We start from the raw sequence: 21,391 nt of genomic DNA on the forward strand, positions 1-21,391 counted from the left end.
GACCTCAGAGGACATCTAGTCCAGCTCCATTATTGTACGAGGCCCCTGAAGCGTAAGCATTTTGCCCAAGGTCATACTCAGAGGCGAGTTTCGAACTCCTTTCTGAAGATGACCTCCAGTAAGAAAGTGAAACTGATGACAGGAAAGAAAGTGAAGGGGATAACTGAGAGCTTCTCTGTCCTCCAGCAGACTGTGTGGGTTCTCTCCCCAACTTTGCTGACATAAGCAAAGATCCTATCTGGGAAGGCTGTGAGTGAGACACAGCCAGAACAGGAAGGTTCACCCTGGGAGGGCGTTGGAAGGACCTTTAGAAAGGGCCACTGCCCATTTCAGTGCTGTTGGTGACCTCTAATACAGTGTCCACATGGAAGTCCAACGGGCAGTACTGTATGTCTATGCTGGGGGTAGTAGACGCAGCCCTGCCTGGAGGGAGGGTGGTAGGTAGGGCACAGGAAAGAATACAGGTCTTGACAATCAGATCTGGTATGGAGTCCAACTTTCTCCAGTCTGTGACCACGGGCTAGTCAGTTGAGTTATTTGGGCTCCTCATCTATAGAAAGGAGGTTGGACTAACTGACCTCTAAGGCTCCTTCCATTTCTGACCCTCCCAGGTTCCAGATGAAAGGCCCTCTGGAGTCCCTCCCTCAGCTCCCCCGCCCCCCCCCCCCGCCCTTACCCCCCTGCGTTCTTGGAGCTCTATTTACACTTCTCAGGAAGTCTGGGCTTGTTGTCGGGTTAGCTCCTTCCCCTGCTCCTAAGCTCCCTCCCGCCTGTGAAAGCAGCTCTGGGAGAGCCCTGGATGAAAGGAGACACGCAGGGGGCAAAGATCAAGACTGCGGTTCAACTGATCCCACTTCCTCCTTTTCTGGGAGAGAAAGCAAACAAAGGCTTCAGGAGCATCCCCTTGTCAGACAATGGAAAGAAAGGGACGAGAGGCAGGCAGAGAAAGGAAGGAGGAGGAGGAATAGAAAGAGGGGTGGGGGAAACAGGCTGGGGGAAGGTTTCCTTTGATCTCCCTTATCTCTAGAGGGCTTGTTTTTTTGCTCAGCTGAATCTCCAGGCTTGGGTTTCCTCCCCCCACTCCCCCACAAATGACTAGAAAAAACCAACAATCCAGTATTCCTGCGTCTCTTCCTTCTTTAGTTTGCTGCTTCAGGTGGAAGGGAAGGGAGGGTTCAGAAGCCAGAGATAAAAATGCTGATAATAATAACAGCAGCCCAAAGACCAATATCTATGGGGCAGCAATATTGCCAGTAAGACATAACCATCATCACTGTTAGTAATCATCAGCAACCCCGCCTTGAGGCCCCTAAATGCTGCTCAGCCTCTGAGAACGAGCAAAACCCTCCTACGAACGCTGCTAATTTAGAAAGGAGAAGCAACTGGTCGAGTGAGCTGTGTCCCATCGTGTGGAGATGATGTTCTGAGCCCACTGGCACATCAAACCAACCTCAGTCTTCCCTCTTTTATAATATTGTACCTAAACCCATTTGACTGAGAGGGTAGAATGTGAAAGGGGAAGACAACGAAGTAACAACAAAAATGAAGAAGTATCTAGGAGTTGGTTTTTTTTTTTTGCAGATGCTGGGGGTGGGGGAGTGGGGAACAATATAAACTCTCAAAGAGCACATGCTTGGGATGCTGGTTCAATCTACACTTGGGGGCCCGTACATTCCATTCCATGCATCAAGTACTTATTTATTAAGCATCTACTATGTGCAAAGCACTGTGCTTAGGGAGAAGGAGCTCTAGAATTCCAAGCCCCTGGATTCTCTGGATTCTCGGGTTTACATTGTCTTTGGGTGCCATTCTTGGAGTCTGTCTGGGGTTTAACAATCCCAATAGTTATCCCATTTCTATGGGGCCTAGAAGTTTTCTGAAGTCTTTTCCTCACAACAGACCTGTGAAGTAGGAAGTGTAAGAACTATACCCTTAACCTCCCTGGACATCAGTGTCCTCATCTGTCATAGGAGGGGGCTGGATTAGGTGGCCTCTGAGGTCCTTCCAGTTCTAGGCCCATGCCTTCACAATCTTTACTTTATAAGTGAGGGAACTGAGGTCTGGTCCGAGGTCACCAAGTATTAAAGTTCTTTGAGTACAGACATTTTAAGAGAGGGATGGGAGTTGAATTGAATGAGAAGGAAGTCTCACCACCCAGGGAAAATCTTTTCCAATTCTCCTGGGGTAAAGGGATTAGATATACTAATTAAATAAAGATGGGTATCAAAACTGGGAAGAAGTGGGTTCAAATCCTGCCTCTAACTGTGTGACCCTGGGCAAGTGACCACCTCCCAGTTGCTCTGGGCAACTCTTAAGATTTTTGTCAAGACTGAGTCTCTCCATCTTGGATCTACTCAGTGGCCAATCCCACTACTAACTGGCACAGGAACTTTGACCTGTTCCATTTTTGATGTGGACTGGTTTGCCCTTTCTTAGACAACCTGGCGCCCCTCCCCCATTTGGGGGAGGCTCACATATTGATGTCTAACTCAGTGAAGACACCTGATAGTCATAGCTCACCACTGCTCAGAATTCCCATACTCAAGAGATCTGCTGGTCTGAGCCTCTCAGGTAGCTGGGATTACAGATATGGCTCACCATCCCTGACTCTAATTCTCCTAAGATTAATAAATTGCAGAGAAAATTTGGCCTGCATTGGTGGGAGGTGTTCCCGTATTTCTCTGTATCGATGAAACCACAGGTTCAGTCCCTATTTTTTTCCTCTGGCAAATTAAGTTAAAACTTGGCTTCTTGATTTTTGTCCCTTGAATGAAAGTGAATGGAGGGTATCTGAGAGGGCAGGGAGGGGAGACAGAAGACACAAACATCTCCTTCAATGCAGATTCTAATATTTGCAGGGATCTGGTAGGCAAGGGTCTGGGATTTCTCCCTGCCTAGCCACTTACCAACCTGACCTCCTTTTCCCCCAAAGGCTGGTTCTTGTGGGGGTGGAAGTAGGGGGTGAGACCCTGCTGATGTTGTTAGGGACTGTTATACCACAGGGTTGTGTAATACAGGAAAGGCCCTAGCTCTCCCTTCCCCTCCTGTAGCGGCTGAGGCCAGTTAGTTGGATGCCGGGAACCTCAGAAACATCATCACATGCTGCTGGACTCAGGATGGCCATACCAAGTCAGTGTCATAACAAAGCTGGAGGGGCTGATGTCAGGGAAGGAGATAAAGAATAAAAAGTCATGCCTTTTCTTGGTATGATCTGACTCTGTCTCTTTGGCCTAGAATATTCTCTACTTCCTTCAAAAACAAATCTCCAGTTAGAGTAGTCTTCACAAATATCTTGGGAATCCAAACCATCGATAGCTGTGTGTAAAATGCTCCAAATCCTTAAATTAGAAATGCAAATTAAAGGAATTCTTAGGTACAGTCTCATCCCCCTCAGACTGGCAAAGTTTACAAAGAAGGAAAATGACAAATGTTGGTGGAACTGAGAGAAAACAAACATATGAATATGCTGTTGTGAAGCTGAGATAACATTTCTACCTCATTGTGCCTAGGCAGATAATAGCAATAACCGGTTTGTATATGGTTTAAATCACATCACATATATTATCTCATTTGATCCTTATGGTAATGCTGTGAAGCCACTGGTTTCAAGGCCAATAATAATTATTGAGGCCAATATTATTAATATTATTGACATTTTACAGGCAAGGACATTGTGACTCATAGAGGCTAAGAGACCTGTACAATGCCTCACAACTAATGAGAATCAGAGGCAGAATTTGAAGTCAGGTTCCTCCTGACTCATGGTCTCTGAGATCACTTCCAGTTCAAACACTATGCTCCTTCTCCAGTAACATTTTATTTATAACTCCCTGACACTTCCTCCTAGTACAGGGCCCTGAGTTCTAATTTCATTTCTGCCACTTGCTACAAGTGTGACCTTGGGCAAGTCTCCTTATCTCTATGGGCTTTAGTTTCCCCATCTGTAAAATAATGAGTATTGCAATTATATGACCACCAAGGACATTTCCAATTCTAAATCTATGGCACTATGCTGAGGAAAATGGATAAAGGAAGCTGTGTGTGTGTGTGTGTGTGTGTGTGTGTGTGTAAAAAGAATACTGGCCTGGGAGTCAGGAGCCTGTGTCTACCACTGTGCAGCCTTGACTAATTGACCCACAATTGCTACAGCTTTCCTCTTGAAATTACTCGGTATTACTTTGTATATAGGTGTCAATGTACTGTTACAAGCTTCTTTCCCTTACTCCTCACTACCTTAGCTTTGGCTTCCGGAGGGCAGGAACTCTTTCTTTTTTGTCTTATATTCTAGTACATAATATAGTGTCAGGCATAGAGAATTTGCTCAAGCAATGCCGTTGTACTGCCTTTGAACCCCAGCGACTAGCAAAGTGCCAGGCACACAGTAGGCGCTTAATCACAGCTTACTGCACTGACTCCCCAGGCGCTCTTCCAGCTGTCGCCTTCCTGGGCGCTATACGGTGACTTCGGGCAGCCAGGTCCAGTCACCTGCTGCCGCATTCCTCGTCTCACCTGACGGAGGGCGTGGCGTGGGTTACCCGGGCCGGCTGGAGGGCAGGCGCCGGGGCGCTAGCGCCTCCGCTGCCCGGCTGTGGTCTGCTCGGAGCCTCGGTCCCGCCTCGGAAAGCAGCGAGCTGTAGCCTCCGCCTTCCGCCGCTATCAGCTGACCGTGCCGTGCGGAAGGAAACGCGGCCAGTGGCCCGCGAGCTGAGCCAAGCCTAGCCGAGCCCTGGCCCACTCTGCCCTCCGCGTTCCTGCCCAGTGCGCCCTGCGCCCGCCCCGGCCTTTTCCCGTTCCCATCCAGCCCAGCCCAGCCCAGCCCAGGTCCTCCCCTGGCTCCGCGCCCACTATGGCAGGGCTCGTGGTTAGTGGAACCCAAGTAAGTCCTTAGCCTGAGAAATGGAGGGAGGACGCTTTACTGCCCCGTACCCCCTAGCCACCTTGGGAAAAGGGCCAGGGGGAGGAGGGCCCTAAGACACAGACACCCACGGGGTAGGGGTGAGGGAACTGGAGCAGACCCTCTCCTCAATTTCAGTATATCACCTTGCCCACCATAGATGCCCACTTCCCTGCTCCCTCCCAGCCCAGTCTTGTTAAACTGTCTTATTTGGCCTGGCCTTAGGCAGTCTAGGAGACAAGAAACAAAACCCAGGACAGAATACCCTCGCGTGGGGGTCGAGATGGGAGAGGGTGCCTATAGCTTTTGCTAGCTGGCACAAGACCTGCCAGGGTGTTTGGGGGCATAGAATGATAAAGGCGACTGCACACATTTTTCCTGACCTCTTCGGAGCCTGGCTTGTCCATGATCAAACACCAATGAATAACTACTGTATTGGAAGGAGACATTCTGTTCTAATATTCGCACACAAAAATAATAATCCCTCCCCCCGTCTTGGCAGGAGCGTGGTGGGATGGGGAAAACGGCAGATAATTGTTTTATTTGCCAGGACACCTACTTTCTCCAGCAGGTTTCCATGGAGAGTGAATTAGCACTGTTTTCATACCCTGGGTGGGTGAGACACACACATGCATTCACCCACATGGGGAATCTTCAGGGAGGTGCCTAGTCATTGCTGGAGGGATGGTTTCTTAGCCATAAGGTATATGTGTGTGTTGGGTGCTGCTCAGCTGCTGGCATAATCAGATCTCATCAGTCCTATGTCAGGTTTAGAGTTAGATTCACTCTCCTATCTCCACCCCCATCTCTACTTCACACCCAGACTAGGGTATTCTATGCTGGTTTTCCTAGATTGCCTAAGGCCAGGCCGGATCAGACAGTTTAACATGGCTGGGCTGGGAAAGATCTTTCTCTTTTCTAAATAAATGCTGGTAGTGTTTTACAGCCCCGTTAGGTAATCCGTCAGTTAATTAGTATTTATTGAGGACCTGCTGGGAGCTGTCCTCACCTTTTTGCTGTATTCCTTTAAGGGTCCTAGTCTCTTTGACATCTCCCCCTTCCCCCCCACTCACAACTGAGTAATAGCAAAGTGACTCTTCTTTAGCCTGCTCAGAGCTTAGGTTTGTTTCAGTTGGGGGAATCACAGCAGGAGAAGAGACCCAGAAAGAAGGGTGGTTATGTGCTAGCCTAGGAGTTTAGGGGTGGAGGCAAGGGGCTGGCTAGAATAACCCCTCTTACTTCTAACAGGGTCACTCATAACTGAGGCAGCTGTGTACTGAATTTCAGAATATCCCCTTTTATGGGAGCTGGAGTTGTTTTGATCCCCAAATCCAGCACTAAGGGACTGGGGTTTCTCCATTCTCCAGCCAGGAATGCTTCTCCTCTTTTCATGAGGGTGACTTGTAATTGTGAAGGATGTACTTAAGTGCAGAACATGGCGGAGTGGGAAGACCGTTGCATTTGCAGTCAGAAGATCTGATTTCAGGTCCTTTCCACTGACAGGGTGGTAGTGTGGGAGTAAAAGGATCTGGGTTCAAATTCTGACTGCTGTTTACTATCTGTGTGAACTCGGGCTAGTCATTTAATCTTTGGAGGCCTCATTTTCCAACAGGCAGCCTCTGAGGTCCCTTCCAGCTGGAGAGCTATGATCCTATGATTAGCCGTATGAGCTTGGCCAAGTCATATGAATTATCTGACCCTCATCTGTAAATCTTTCTTTGCTCTAAAAATGAAGATAATACAACTTGCTTTGGCTCTCTCACAAGATTGTCAACAGGTTCAAACAGATTATATATATGTATGTGAAAGTGCTTTTTAAACTTTAAAGTGGAAGTTATTCTGCATGGGAATGAAGGCGTGCCTTCCTCCTACATTGTGTTCCTTTGGGTAGTTTTGCTAGTGATTTTTGTTCCTTTTTTTGGGTGGGAGGGAAGCTTGAGGAAACGCACATGAGGCCTGGAGAGGGTCACTTAGTGATATGACTGTTGAGTGACTTCAATCTGTTAGGTTAGAGAGGAGCTAGAAAGTCTTTACTTAGGAAAATATCCTCCAGGTGTGCCTACCCTGTCTCTACCCATCCAAAGCAGTACTTGCTTCAGGAATGCTGGGTCTTATGGCTACTGTATTAAAAATTTTTTTAAATGTTTTTAGTTAAAGTTTTGAGTTCCAAATTCTATCTCTCCCTTACCCCTCTCTGAGACAGTAAGCAATAAGATATAGGTTATACATGGGCAATTATGTAAAATATTTCCATATTAGTCATTTTGTACAAGAAAACTGGAATAAAAGAAAAAAAAGAAAGTGAAAAATAGCATGCTTCAGTCTCTATTCAATCTGTATCACTTCTTTCTCTGGGTGTGGATACTATACTTAATCATTAGTCCTTTGAGATTGTCTTGGATCATTGTATTGCTGAGAATAGCTAAGTCATTCACAGTTCTTCATTGAACAATATTGCTGTTATTGTATACAACATTCTCCTGGTTCTGTTCACTTCACTTTGCATCGGTTCATATAAATCTTTCCAGATTTTTCTGAAATCATCCTGCTTGTCCTTTCTTATAGCACAATAATATTTCATTACAATCATATACAATCATAAACAAGCTGCGGCTTGTTTAGCCATACCCCAATTGATGGATATCCCTTCAATATCCAAGTCTAAGCCACCACAAAAAGAGCTGCTATAAATACTTTTGTACAAATAGTCCCTTTTCCATTTTTTTGGATGTCATAGACCTAGAAGTGGTATCTCTGGATCAAAGGGTATGCACAGTTTTATAGCTCTTTGGACATAGTTCCAAATTTCTTTCCAGAATGGTTAGATCAGTTCACAACTCCACCAACAGTGCATTAGTGTCCCAGTTTTCCCTCAGCATCCAACATTTTCCTTTTTTTTGTCATATTAGCTACTCTGATAGGTATGAGATGGTACCTCAGAGTTGTTTTAATTTGCATTTTTCTGATCAATAGTGATTTAGAGCATTTAGATAGCTTTGATTTTTTTTTTGTCTGAAAACTACCTGTTCATATCCTTTGACCATGGGCTACTGTATTATGGTGTCTGTAGCACACTGTTACTATTCCTAATTGCAACCATTTTGTAGCACCCTGCCATTATGGGACATATTTCTTCCAATCTGCTTTCAGCCAGTGGCATGCATTTTGAGCAAGCCAGACTTCATAAATGAGTTCCCTTTCCTGGCCATCCCATTGTTCCCAGAAATGCTTTTGCCAGGAATAATGGAGTTGATCAAGTAACCCCTAAACTGAAGGAACCCTAACTCAATGCCTCAGAAAGCTTCTTGCTGCTACTCAAGAGAACCAGGGTAGAAAACTTGGATTTAAAAGACCTGGATTCAAGTGCTGGCCCTGCCACATCACTGGGTACCAATCATTTATCTCTCTGAGACCATTTTCTAATCTATAAGGGGGGGGGAAATAATACTGTTCTACTTAATCCTGCAGGGTTGCTGGGCTTTATAAGTTGTGAAGTGTTATATAAATATAAGCTATCATCACTGTTATTATCACAAATTATAACATAGCCATACCTGGCATAAATTATTATTTTGCAACAACTTTGTTGCCATTCCACTGCGATATTATAGGATTGTACATTTAGAGCTGGAAAGAACCTTAGAGATCTTGGAGTCCAACTTTTTAGTTTTGCAGATGAGGAAGCTGAGGCAATATGAGTATTATGATACTGCTTGCATCTGGGGTTGGATTTGAACCCAGGTCCTCTTAACAATACCTCCCTCCAACTTTACCCTCACTCCTGCCATCCATATCAATTGGTAGAACACCCATATGTAGCATTATCTTTTTGAAATGAATTCACCCATCATTATGTGTCTAAGGAGCATGTGTCATGGCAAGGTTTGGCAGATAAATTACAAGGGCACAGCTTGTTTCATTTCAACTTGAGTTAGCTTAATGGTGGCATCTGAAGCCCTGGGTTAAAGTTCTGACTTTGCCTTGTAATGGCGAGCAAATCAAATCATTCTCTGTGAATTGTAAAGTGGAGATAATAAATAATACTTTATTGTTGTTAAGTCATTTCAGTCATGTCCAACTCCATGACTCCATTTGGGGTTTTCTTGGCAAAGCTACTGGAATGTTCTTTCTCCAGCTCATTTAACAGATGAGGGAACTGAAGCAGGCCAGGGTTAGGTGACCTGCCCAGAGTCATACAGCTAGGAAGTATCTGAGGCTGGATTTGAATTCATCCTGACTCTAGGGCTGGCACTCTAGCCACTGTGCCACTTAGCTACCCCTAGTACTTACACTACATATTGCCCATGTTTGTTTCAAGGGACCCTTTCAGTCCCTAGCCTCACCCTTGTTTCTGCTTGCTACCCTACCCCTCCTAGACTGATTTTTTTCCTTTTTCAGTCCTTGAAATCACCAAAGAAGCAAGATTCAGTTGGAGTTCTTTCAGGCTTGATGCTTGAGTTCAGGCTGCACTGTACCAGACAGCTGTCAGACATCCCAAGTGGATTTTCCTTTTCCCTTTAGTCTCCCTCTTTCATAACAATTTCTTGGCGCCCTGGACCGATTCCCTGTTAGCCATTGTTCTCTGTTTTCAAGTCTTCCCTGACCAGATTGTCTCTGGTTGCTTGATCTACCCTTTTCTGGATGACTCTGAATCAACTCATTCTGTGTTTGGTTGAAAGCCTCTGTTAGTATTTATCCTTTTACCGTCATAGGCCTCTGCTGGGTCATACAGTCAGTAACTTCCACCATTTCCCTGAACACAGTAAGCAAGGTGTTGCAATCCACAAAACCAGTTGGAGAAGTTGGGGAGGGAGTTTGCAGTCCCACATACCCTAGGAGGATTATTCCTTTTTGCAACTGCAGATGCATGAGCTATTTGGTAAATGACAGCAGTTGTCTTCCCAGTCCGTATTTCACAGACACTCAAAGCTTTACTTTTTCTGTTTTGATGGAAGAAGAAAAAAGGAGCACGGTCTGAGAGAAAATCCTGAGACCACCCCATACCAATAGGGCCCGAGTTAAGAAGGAAGATTAGAACTGGTGTACCAAATTACTGTGCTGTTTTCAGCCTTAGCCTTCCCTTTTTGTAGAATGGGAATGAACTGCCCCTTTAGTATAGTGAGACAGCATTAGATTTAAAGTCAGGGATCCTGACCTTGAATCCTGGCTTATTTCTTGATTATCTGGGTGACCTTTGGGAAATCATTTCACCTTTGTGAGCTTCATCCAGTGTCATTATATGTAAAATGAGGGGACTGATCTGTTTCCTAAAGTCTCCTTGTGCTCTTGATAATATAATTGTTAGGATATTCTAAGAGCCAGCTAATAAAACACACCTATAAAATGCTTGGTGGGTATTTGAGCATGACTTAACTGTCCCATTATGGCAGCTTTCACTGGAGATTTCGTTTCTGAGAAGTTACCCTTTAGTTCTTTTCCCCGATGAGGATTCTTATGCAAAGAACGGGTAGCACATATATGCCCTTCTTTCTCCCAGCTCTGCCTCCTTCCAGTTTTTGCCTTTCAGGATGATATTATTTCCCAAATCTTGACAGGACACTGGATTGGAAGGTCTAGATTCTGGTCCTGGTTTTGTCACTAGTTAACCTGTATGACCTTGGGCAAGTCACTTACCTTTCTGAGCCTGTTTCCTCATGGTTAAAATGAGGGGAATTGACTTGAAGACCTCTAGGCTCCTTTCTATTTCTCAAAGAGGATGACTAGAAATGTTCTATCCATTTCCCATCTGTGAAACTTGTTCCCCAGCTGCCCAACAAGTTTGAAAGGTGAGGGCTGGGCAGGTTAATCGGAGCCTGTGAAAGGAGGAAGAAATGGCTATTTGAGTGGGTTTCCCAGGAGACTTTGATGCTCATGCTGAAGCCATCTTTCCTTCTAGTATGAAGAGACTTTCCATCTGTCTGTGAATACAACTGATGGCAGAGACCGTGATGAAGAATGGATCTTATGTAGAAGAGGGGAGAGCTTGCTAGATTGAACTTGGAGCTCCTTATTTTCCAGAAAATGGATTTTTAAGCCAAAATGATTTCACTGGAGTCAGCTATTTTTCAGCCCTCCCTCCCTCCCTCCCTCCTCCTTTTTTTTGCCTGAAGTTACTAGAGCCTGAATGAAAGGGGGTGGGCTGCTGTATTATTTGCTTGCAATCACTGCAAGACAGGAGGAGGCCAAAGGGTGATTTGTAAAGATGGGGATGGTTTCTGCAGAGAAGAGCTGAGATACCAGTGAGATGCCTCATGGAGCAGAAATGCTTCTGAGGATATGAGAGACCTTTGTTATTTGTGCCTTGTCTAGAGTCTTAAAGCCCCAGATCATCAAGGGCCAGTTTACAGCTAGGTGGTACCTTCTCTGCTTGAGGCATTCATAGTATGGAGAATCCTATGAAAAGGTAGGTTTCTCCTTAGTAGGATACTGATTTGCAGAGCTTTATATATATATGTATGTATACACACACACACATATGCATATACATACATACACATACATACATGTATGTATATGGTGGTGTGGTCTTATGGGCTCCTCGACTTAGAAGGTATAGTTGAGATCTTTCAATTCAACCTCTTCATTTTACAAATGAAGAAGATGTCCCAAAGAGGTTAAAAGAGTTTTTATCCAAGATTCTATAAATCTTAGGGAAAAGATAGGATTTGAACTTTGCCCTTTGACTTCAAATCCAGTGTGTTTCCCACTGTCTCCCCTCCCTCAAATACCACCCCTAACTGATGCTTAAAATTTTTGGATGGAGAGGGATGCTTTTAATTATGCAATTAGAAACAAAACTGGAAGTGTTTAAAAACCTTGGAGGTGAAGCAATGACAAATATTCAAATTGAGGATAAAATGATTTATATCAGATCCTGTCCTGAAAGCAAGTTTTTAGTGAAGGGGAAGAGAGCAAGAGGGCAAAAGGCATCAGAAGGAAGATGCTTGGGCCACTAAAGAGAAACCAGACTTTGCTCCCCCTATCAGCCCAAGGTTGGCTGATACCGCTTGGGTCAGATGGTGAGGCGGAAAGATCACTACACCTAGAATCTGGAGACCTGGGTTCAAGTTCTAGGCCCACCGTTTGCTCACTATGTGACCTTGGGAAAATGATTTCACTTCTGTTTGCTCATCTGTAAGATGAGGAACTTGGGGTGGATGAGCACCAAGGTCACCTTGGGCTTCCACTGGGATGAGCCACTGTCCTGTTTGGCCCTTGCTGGGTCTCCCGGGTGAGGTTAGCTAGGTTACGTTTCCTGACTGGGGGACCCTCACTGTTTTCTGTTCTTTTTGTTACATAGAATTAGGCCCTGCTTGTTGTGTATCAAACTCCATCATTACTGTCTGGAGAAGTATCCTATCATCATAGATTTAGAACTAGAAAGGACCTCAGAGGCCAATGAGGCCAATCTCTTTGTTTTACAGATGAAGAAACTGAAGCAGAAGTTAAGTGACTTGCCCAGGGTCACACTGGAAGTAAGTACCTGAGGCAGGATTTGAACCCAGGCCTTCCTGACTCTAAGTCCAGTGCTCTAACCATTATACTGTAGATACTGGGTTCTTACCTTCAGGAAGTTTCTCCCCACTTAATATGCCCAACTTTTATGTTGGTTTTGATATTTGCAAAGTGCTTCACCTGCGTTATTTCATTTGACCTTTATAACAACTCTGTTAGGTAGGTGGTATAAGGACCATTTTATAGGTGAGGAAACAGGCTTAGAGGGGTGATTGTCTCACCCAAAATCTCACAGTTCTTAAATGTCTGACATGTAATTGGAAGACTGGGCAAATGACACATGCTTCAAGAAAACAAAATCCGTCAACAAATTGTGAATTAAGGGCAGACTTGTATGGTGAGGACGTGGATGAAAAGGGCTTAGAGTGATTTTTGTAGAACAAGATTGTAGAGAGGCTTGTTAGAGGAGGAGGTAAGCTTATTTGCTCTGGTCACAGACTCACCCTGTCCCTTTCGCAGGGTGGACTTGTGCTTTCACTAGGTGTGGAGAAATACCTGGTTTGGAAACTGGAGTGTATTGGGTACTGGACAGGTAGTCAGTTCAGATCCTGCCTCAGATATTTATTAGCTTGTGATGCTGGGCAAGTCACTTAAAATCTCTGTGCCTCAGTTTCCTTATCTGCTTAATGAGGGTCTTAGACTCAATGACCTCTAAGATCATTTCCAACTATAAGTCAACAGTCCTATGTAACTTGGTGCCAATAGGCACTGCAAGGTTAAGTAATTTGCTCATCGTTACATCTATTCTGTTGCTCATCCTTCATTTTCAAAGAGGGCCAAAGGCATGACAGGTGATGTCTTGACTTGTGCCATGATCATATAACTAATCTGTGTTAAAGACAAGACATAAGTCTAGGTCTTCTTCCAAGACCAGCCCTTTCTGGCACTTGCTATACATTTCATGTTACTTTTTCTTTGGGACAAGGGTGAAGGGTAAGGGGTATGGTTGGAAAGGAAGGGGTGGGGAAAGGTGGTAAGGGTAGGGGGCTGAACCTATGTTTTTCCTGGTCCCTGCCAGCCCTACCCTGGTAACAGCACCTGCAATATCCTTTATGAGGCAATGTATGTAATAAATAGGGTGCGTGGCAAGGGAGGCTGGAGAAAAGACTCAACTATGAGGTATGACTTCTGGTTCTTATTATCCACGTGCCAAAACTTTGGGGTTTCTTTTGGACACCTGAATCTGGCCAATTTCAGACTAATTTACTTTGTGCTATGGATTAGCCGCCATTGTATTAACTATATCAGGAAAGTACTTCTTTCTGTTGACTCACTGAAGGCCTCGAAATGATATGACCAAGAGAGCGAGTTGCAAATGTGATGGCTTTGCGTGTGCCATAGTGCTTGTTTCAAGTTGCGGAAGCAGTCAATAGATCAATGAGTCAGGGCTGTGAACAGCTGGGCAATTTCCATTGGCCACATCGTTTCTGTTCTATTTAATTTCCAGGTGTCCTACATTGGTCAGGACTGCAGAGAAATTCCAGAGCACCTCGGCAGGGACTTTGGCCACTTTGCAAAGAGGCTCGATCTGAGCTTCAACTTGCTGAGGTATGTAACCTTCACGTGACAAATCATGGCCAGGTGAGTCCAGTCTTCCAAGTGCATAATGGCACAGAGCTCAAAGTCAAGCGTTGCAGGCCCCGTACGTGGTTTCCTTTCATCCTTAGTAGGGTATCCCAAGATATGTGAAATTGAAGCCCCAAAGGTTTGACTGTTTTAAATTATCCCTCTGATTGCTTTTTGTGTGAGGGGAAGAGGTAGCAAGTATTTGTCTTCCTCCAGTTCCTGAAAGAGAGGGCTTTGTCATTTTCCCGTTATTTTCCTGTCTTGTTGAGATGTGCGTGTATCCAAAAGATCATGCTGGGAGAAAGAGTGGAGTCAGGCCAGCAGAGTCTTTTGGGGGGCTGTGTGTATGCTTTTCAACCCCTCCCTCCCTATTACATTTTCTAAGTCACAAGCAGGTGTGTGCTTTTGGGTGCGCGTGTTTCCTTTCCTTGCCTTGTTATAAATTGTGACCTTAAATATTTGTGATATTGATTTCTCCCAGATGGTGTTTAACCACAATTCATACATTGTTGGCATCAGGTGGAGTTTGGGAGAATGGGGGTAGGGGAGAGGGAATTCTTTTCACAGCCAGTATGCTTAACTTTTGCCAGGTTTGGAGTTCTAGCTATTGTTTGGGTTTATTTCTTCCTTCCATGATGTGTTATAATGTGTGTGTGTGTGTGTGTGTGTGTGTGTGTGTGTGTGTGTGTGTTTTGTGGGGTTTAAAGTGGAATTTGACATAAGGAGAGTGGGATAAAATGCATCTTAAACAATAAGATTAAAACACTTAGTCTTAAAACACTTAAAACACTTAGTCTTAAAACACTTAAAACACTTAGTCTCCTAGGGGCAAGGTTAAAAAGTTCTCTGTTTTTTTTTGTGAGCTCGATGTCTCCAGAGAGTTGAGGAAATGGTAGGGGCAGAGGTGATGGGCTTGGAGTTCATTTCAGGACTTTGGGAAGAGGGTTTCTCCTACCTCCTTTCCCTCACCAGAACCTTCCCCATTTCCATCAATGGTTTGGGATTCCTGGAAGACTATGTTGTACAGATGAGGCAGCAGCTAAGAGACCAGAAACAAGTCTATATTTCAAAGGATGGAGAGTGACATAGAAGGTATTTGCATGCTTTTGCATGAGAGCATGCAGTTAAAAAATGTGGGAGAAGGTTCTGGTTTTCTCTCTTCATGTGTTATAGCTAGGACTCTTAAACAACCCCCAAGGTTGTGGTACAGTGTCTCAGATATGTGTCTGTATCAAAGTTGCAGTCCGAGCCTATCTCAGGATGGCCTTGCTATCACAGAACTGCCTAATACTGGAAGGCCTAGCTAATATGAGGTTACTAATATAGCCAGATGGCACAAGATGTCTAATGGGGAGAGAAAACCATGGTTCCTGTGGTTCCCTTGGCCATATTTTCAAAGGTGATTACATCAGGAGGAACCAAGAGAGACATCCTTATATTAGGGAGGGCTCCCAGTAATTCAGCCATGATCTTCCTTATTTGTAGGGGCTCACATAGGTTTGAGTCATTCTCCAAAAGCAACCCAAATTACTACAGATCCACAATGAATGCAAGTCTTCATAGTACCAGACGGTCTGTTGCTGCCAGCATTAAAGTCTGCTGTTTTTCACTATTAACGATCCCACTACAGGCCACCTCTGTCATAATAGCTTTCATATAGTTCAGGCAAAAAATGCCTTAATGCTGATGTAGTTCACAACTCTTAGCTTCAGGGCTGCCTCTGGCCAGGGTGCTGACAGTATCTTCTTTTTATGGACTCCTCCCTTCTAACTAACTTGGATGTTCGATCTTCTGGAATGTATCTCTTCTGGTCAGTCAAATAATACTACTGCCCCTAATTCTGTCAGGAAACCTACATTTTTCATAACTCATTTTACCTGTTGATACCACCTGTGTGAGGGCAGGTTGATTCCATTTCTGTCATAGAAATTCAGGGAAACTTAATGACTCAAGGGATGAAATATGAAGGATTTGGTGAATTTTATAAGTCATTGCCAATCCCAGGCCATGATCATTGGCCGTCCTGTTGCCCAGTGATGATGAATGGCCTTCAATATCTATCATTTAAAGCTTAGAGGGTCTTTGTACTGGGATGTGTGTTTGATCTAACTGGATACAGCCTCCAGGTTCCTGCAAGAAGACCTTTGTCTTTAGTCTGTTTTTCTGTCATCTCCCTTCCTCTTGTCCCCTGTCTTACAACTTGCTGGGTGGCCCAGATTCCACTTTGCAGATGTTGCTCTCAATTCACCAGGGCTGACATTTCTTGTGTATGAAGGCATAAATGTGGGGAGAATTCTTAGGCCACTTTAAAGAGTGAACTTCAAAGGACAGAGCACATAGTTATTGTTGGCACATTCCATCATTGGCATGAACTTTCTACAAGTGTGTAGTATAAAGATCTAGATCCTACTTAATTCCTGGTTTTCATGGTCTGAGTATTTGGTTGTGGGTGCTTGGCAGTGGGACCTTCTTTGAAACCTTCTCTAGAATTTGGTACTAAATGATGGAACCTTACCCAAAATAACCTGTCTGGGAAGTCTGTGTAGGAAATTGATATCTTTTTCTTGTGCCCTAGGATTAGAATTGATGTTTCCTCAATCTTACTCCAGGACATTGGAAAAAGGGAATTCTTCATTTTTCCTCATTCCCAAACCCAATTTTTCCTCAATTCTGCTAGGCCTTAATTCTTAGGGACTTATAGACTCTCAATAAGTCCAGCTTGATGTAGATATGTGATCCATGAAGTCTAGTCAAATTATCTTGAAAATATGTGAAAGGAGTGGTGATTATGCTCCTTGGGTATTGCCGTATAGGTAAACTTGGGTCCTTTTTGCGACAACAAAAAAAGATACCATTAGTGGCAACCAGGAAAATTGAGTAAACTCTTTAAAAATGTTCCCATGAATATACTATCATCAGGATTGTGGGATTGCAGATATAGACACCACAGGTCACCTAACCTAATCCTCTCATTTTACAGATAAGGAAACTGAAAATTAGGGAGGTTATATGATTTGTCCAAGGTCACACAGATAATAAGAGGAGGAGGCCTTGGTGTTTACTTCATTTAATGAGTAAATTTATACCTATTGAAAGGATGTGCCAGGCAGGAAGTCTATCATGATGATTTTTAGGCAGTTCTTCAGTTCTCTTCTATATAAAGATCTTGAGCAAGTCATGGTGTTCTTTGTGAATACCTTCTATCTTCCCTTGAATGAAGTGATGATAGCTGAAACCAGCCTTGATGCCCTTGGGCTTCCCCAGCTCAGAGGAACCTACAGTAGCCTGAGTTCCATTCAGTACTGGAATTATTGCTTGAACCATGGATGCTTATATACCACCTCAGTTATAGGTTTGTCTGGGACCTCTAAAATCTACCCATTGCCTATCAGGTCAGGGGGACTGTCTCATATCTTATGAGCCTTCCTTCCAAAGGTTACCTTTCATTGAGATCAACTTCTCAGATGTGACCTGAGGTCAAATGGACATCCCCAATTTTCTGACTGGATTCTAAGACATAGTTATCCTGAATGGATTGGCAAATGGACTTTACCTTTTACCTGTAGGGTTGAGATAGTTTGGGAGCTTCCCACTCCAACCCCTCCTCAGAGCAAGTCATAGAAAGGAACTCCTCTAGAGCTCCCTGAAATACATGTTAAGATGGAAAGAGTGGAAATCCAACCTCAACATTCACAAGCTGCATGACCTTGGGCAAGGTGGCCACTTATTATTTCCAAGCCCCAGTTTCTTCATCTATAAAAATGGAAATAATTATACCTATAATATCTCTCTAATAAAGTTGTTATGAGGATTGGATGGAATAATGAATATAAGGCACTTTGCATATTCTACTTTGAAGGAGAAATTTCTCCCTTGTTCTTGGTTGTCTTCATATGCCTATATTCCTTTAACAGAAAGCCCCTAACTGGGAAATTAAGACACATGCAGACAAGGGAGGTGTCTAGGATTCTTATTTGTGTAGGTAGGGCCTTCCCAGACTCCAGAGGCTTACTGAGATCTGATTTGGCACCCTGGAGAAAACTCCATCCCAAGGTCCTGCTTTGATGATTGGTGATTCCCTCCCTGAGAACATCATTTTAGGAAGGACCACAGCTATACTGCACCTCACGCATGTCTGGACTCACTCTCTAGTCTTCTCTTCCTTCTTCTCACCTGCTACCTTTCCACTTTGTGGGTACTCTTTCCTGCCTCCCAGTTCCTTTATGTGTGTTCCCTGTTTGAAAGAAAGCTCCTTGTGTGCTTTTATTTACATAAAATTATATAAAATATTTATATTTCTATCCCCAGTGCTAAGCATAGTGTCTGGCACATAGTAAATGCTTAATAAATGCACTGTCTCCTCTATCCAACCCCTTCCCTCCACCAAACCCATTCTATGATAGTGGACAGCCTTATTACCGCAGTAAGACCCACTTTTCTTTCTTAATCCCCCCAATACAAGATGCACCTCTCTGTCAATAATTATGATACAATGTGGTTCAGCTTTGAGTAGCTTGCCATAGCTTATGTACACAGTTGCTGGCCTTGAAAAGGTGATATATAGAAAGTTGTGGGATTAGCGTTGGGAGAACTAAGAAAAACATATAAGCAACATATAGTACAGAGATGAAACAATCAAGAAATATTAACTTTAAAATAAGTAAAATTGGATTCTATCCCAGATGTGCAGGAAGAGAGTAGAGTGATATATTTCTTAGGATGACCTGTACTGATCACATGTGACCATAATTCATTAGAAGCTTCCTGGTTTGAGGATGGTCAGAAAAATATTCCTATGCTCAGGGCATCAGGCAGATTCTTGACCTCACAACTCCAAGTATCCTGTGTTCTCTGACTTCTGGGGCTTTTAGGCTTATGTGAAGTGGGCTATAGGAAGCCTTCTGAATGACTAGGGAGAGCATGGGATATAGGCATGAAAAGGACAGAGCTGGAAGTGAATGTGTCAGCTGGTAACAGATCATGAGGTATCAGGTTTTTCACTGGGAACAGAGCTGCCCTTGTAACATCCTGGGACCTTGCCTTCTATTTGTGGAAGACAGGGGAAGGCAAGGTGGGGAGGAAGAGGAGGAGTCAGGATTAGACCTTGTCTTTTGCCTTTGTTTGACTTAACAAGGCTAGGGAGGGGGAAAGGGCTGAGTAATAAACATGAATACCAAATCCATGGGAAGGATTCTCTCCTGGGTTAACTCCAGAAGTCATTTCCATCTGGGAGTCCTGTAGAATATCAGTCTGCAGTCATTTTATTGGTCACCTCTTGGAGCTGAAGCTGATGACAATTCCAGGATTCACTTGTTTCTTTGACTTTAATTCATTCAGTCCATTGGGAAATTAATGTGATTCAACTCCAGGTATGGAACTAAGAAAGAAAATAGAAGGAGAGGCCTCAGCAGAAATTACTTAGTCCCACCTAATGGCTTCCTTTTCTCCAACTCAGCTTTCTCCTCCTGTTTGTATATTTGGACTGGCAGTTTTGACTGGCTAGCAGCAGAGTTGAACTTCCCAGATGTTCTGATTTGATGGAAATTGGCAGGAGTAAAGTAAGTCTACTGAAAGAGAAGGATTATGAATTTGGGAACAGCCCTTGGGGCTTAGTCTTGTTGGTAATCCTACTACCCCCACCTGCAAATAACAAATATGAATTTCTCTAAGGGCATCATTTCCTAGACCATTTCCCACAGAATCCTGTATTTCCACATGAGGTGAATAAGGGTTTGGAGTTGGCTAAAGAAAAAAGTAAGGATAGTCAGTTTTGTTAATTATTTTTTGCATTTTATTTATTTACATGCACTTATTACCCATTCTCCCACTTCCCCTTTCCCCAACTGAACAATTATAAACTCTCATAACACATGCATAGTTCAGCAAAACTAATTCCTGTTGTCAAAAACCTATGTCCCATTCTTCATTTTAAGTCTATCACTTCTTTGGCCAAAGGCAGGTAGGGGACACTTCCTCTTTAGTCCTCTGGCACCATGGTTCCTTATTGCATTGATCAGGGTTCTAGAAGCCTTTCAAGGTTATTTTGCTTTAACATGTTGTTGTCATTGTATAAATTGCTCTTCCAGCTCCACTCACTTCTTTCTGCATTTGTTCAAAGAGGCCCTTCCTGGTTTCCTCTGAAACTGTTCGTTTCATCATACCTTAAAGCACACTAATCTTCCATCACATTCATATGCTATAATTTGGTTAGTCATTCCCAAATCAGAGGACATCCTCTTAGTTTCCTTTTTTTCCTTTTTGATACTACGGAAAGAACTACTATAAATAGTTTTGCACATATAAGTCTTTTCCCTTATTCTTTGATCTCTTTGGGCAATAGGCCTAGCAGTGGTATTATTGCTGGGTCAAAGGGTATAGATGGTATAGTGACTTCTTGAGTGTAGTTCTAAATTGTTTTCCATAATGGTTGGGCTAATTCATAGCTCCACTCACAGTGCATTAATGTCTCTATTTTTCTACACCTTCCCCTCCCATGGCCTCCCACCATTTACCATTTTCCTCTATAGTTATCTTTGCAAGTCTGATGGATATGAGGTAGAAAGTCAAAAGTGCTTTAGATTGCATTTCTCTAATTATTTTGGATTTGGACCATTTTTTCATATAGTTGTTGATAGTTTGATTTTTTTCCTTCAAAAGTTGCTTGTGGATATCTTTTGACCATTTATCTATTGGGGAATGGCTCTTAGTCTTTTACTTTGAATCAGTTCCTTATATATCTTACACAGGGTATCACACAAATCTTAGTGCAGTTTTTAGCATTAATAGCTTAGCACTGTACCAAGACTTTTGAAATACATCAAAAAACTTGATGTAAAGATTTTTCTGTTACTTGTTTCCCTCCTAATTTTAGCTACATTAGTTTTGCTTGTGCAAAAACTTTTAAATTTTATATAAGCGAAATTGTTTATTCATAGTCCTTCTTTAAAATATTCAATGTGAAACTGTGTATCAAAAATGTTTATTACAATTTAGGATTTATCAGTATGAAAATAGGTTCAGTTTCTTTATTTTTGTGTCAAGATTTTCCCCAATCTCCCCTTTTAACCAAAGAGGTATTCCAACATTTATGACTTTCTCCCATGTTAAACAATTCCAATCTCCTAAATATTCCATGGCCAAATTAATTCAGCAAACATGGCCTTAGGAGATGAGTTATTATAAGCAAGAATCCTCAACTGAGAGGAAAATCTGGCCCCTTGGACTTGAATGCATCACTGATTTGACTGTAGTTGGTGCTCCTCGTCTCTTACATGGAATTGACATTCCAGATAATTTGCAAAGTTTACTGTTTACTTCTCGTTTTCTAATAGTTAGTGAGAAGCTCACATGAGTAGGAAGAGACATGGTCTTAGAATTGAAACACCCAACATCAAGTCCTGGCTCTGACAGTCAAAA

General features: G+C 43.2%; 1 protein-coding gene across 1 annotated transcript in view; it reads left to right on the forward strand.

Annotated features, from left to right (window-relative positions):
- Nucleotides 1-4,842: 4,842 nt before the first annotated feature.
- Nucleotides 4,843-21,391, forward strand: part of LRMDA (leucine rich melanocyte differentiation associated) — a 1,324,152-nt gene continuing 1,307,603 nt past the window's right edge. Inside the window, 2 exon segments of the mRNA XM_036736266.1 lie at nucleotides 4,843-4,876; nucleotides 13,857-13,957. Coding sequence (XP_036592161.1) covers nucleotides 4,847-4,876; nucleotides 13,857-13,957 — 131 coding nt within the window. The 5' untranslated portion in view covers nucleotides 4,843-4,846.

The sequence above is a fragment of the Trichosurus vulpecula genome, chromosome 8 (assembly GCF_011100635.1).
Source record: "Trichosurus vulpecula isolate mTriVul1 chromosome 8, mTriVul1.pri, whole genome shotgun sequence".
Classification (NCBI taxonomy): domain Eukaryota; kingdom Metazoa; phylum Chordata; class Mammalia; order Diprotodontia; family Phalangeridae; genus Trichosurus; species Trichosurus vulpecula.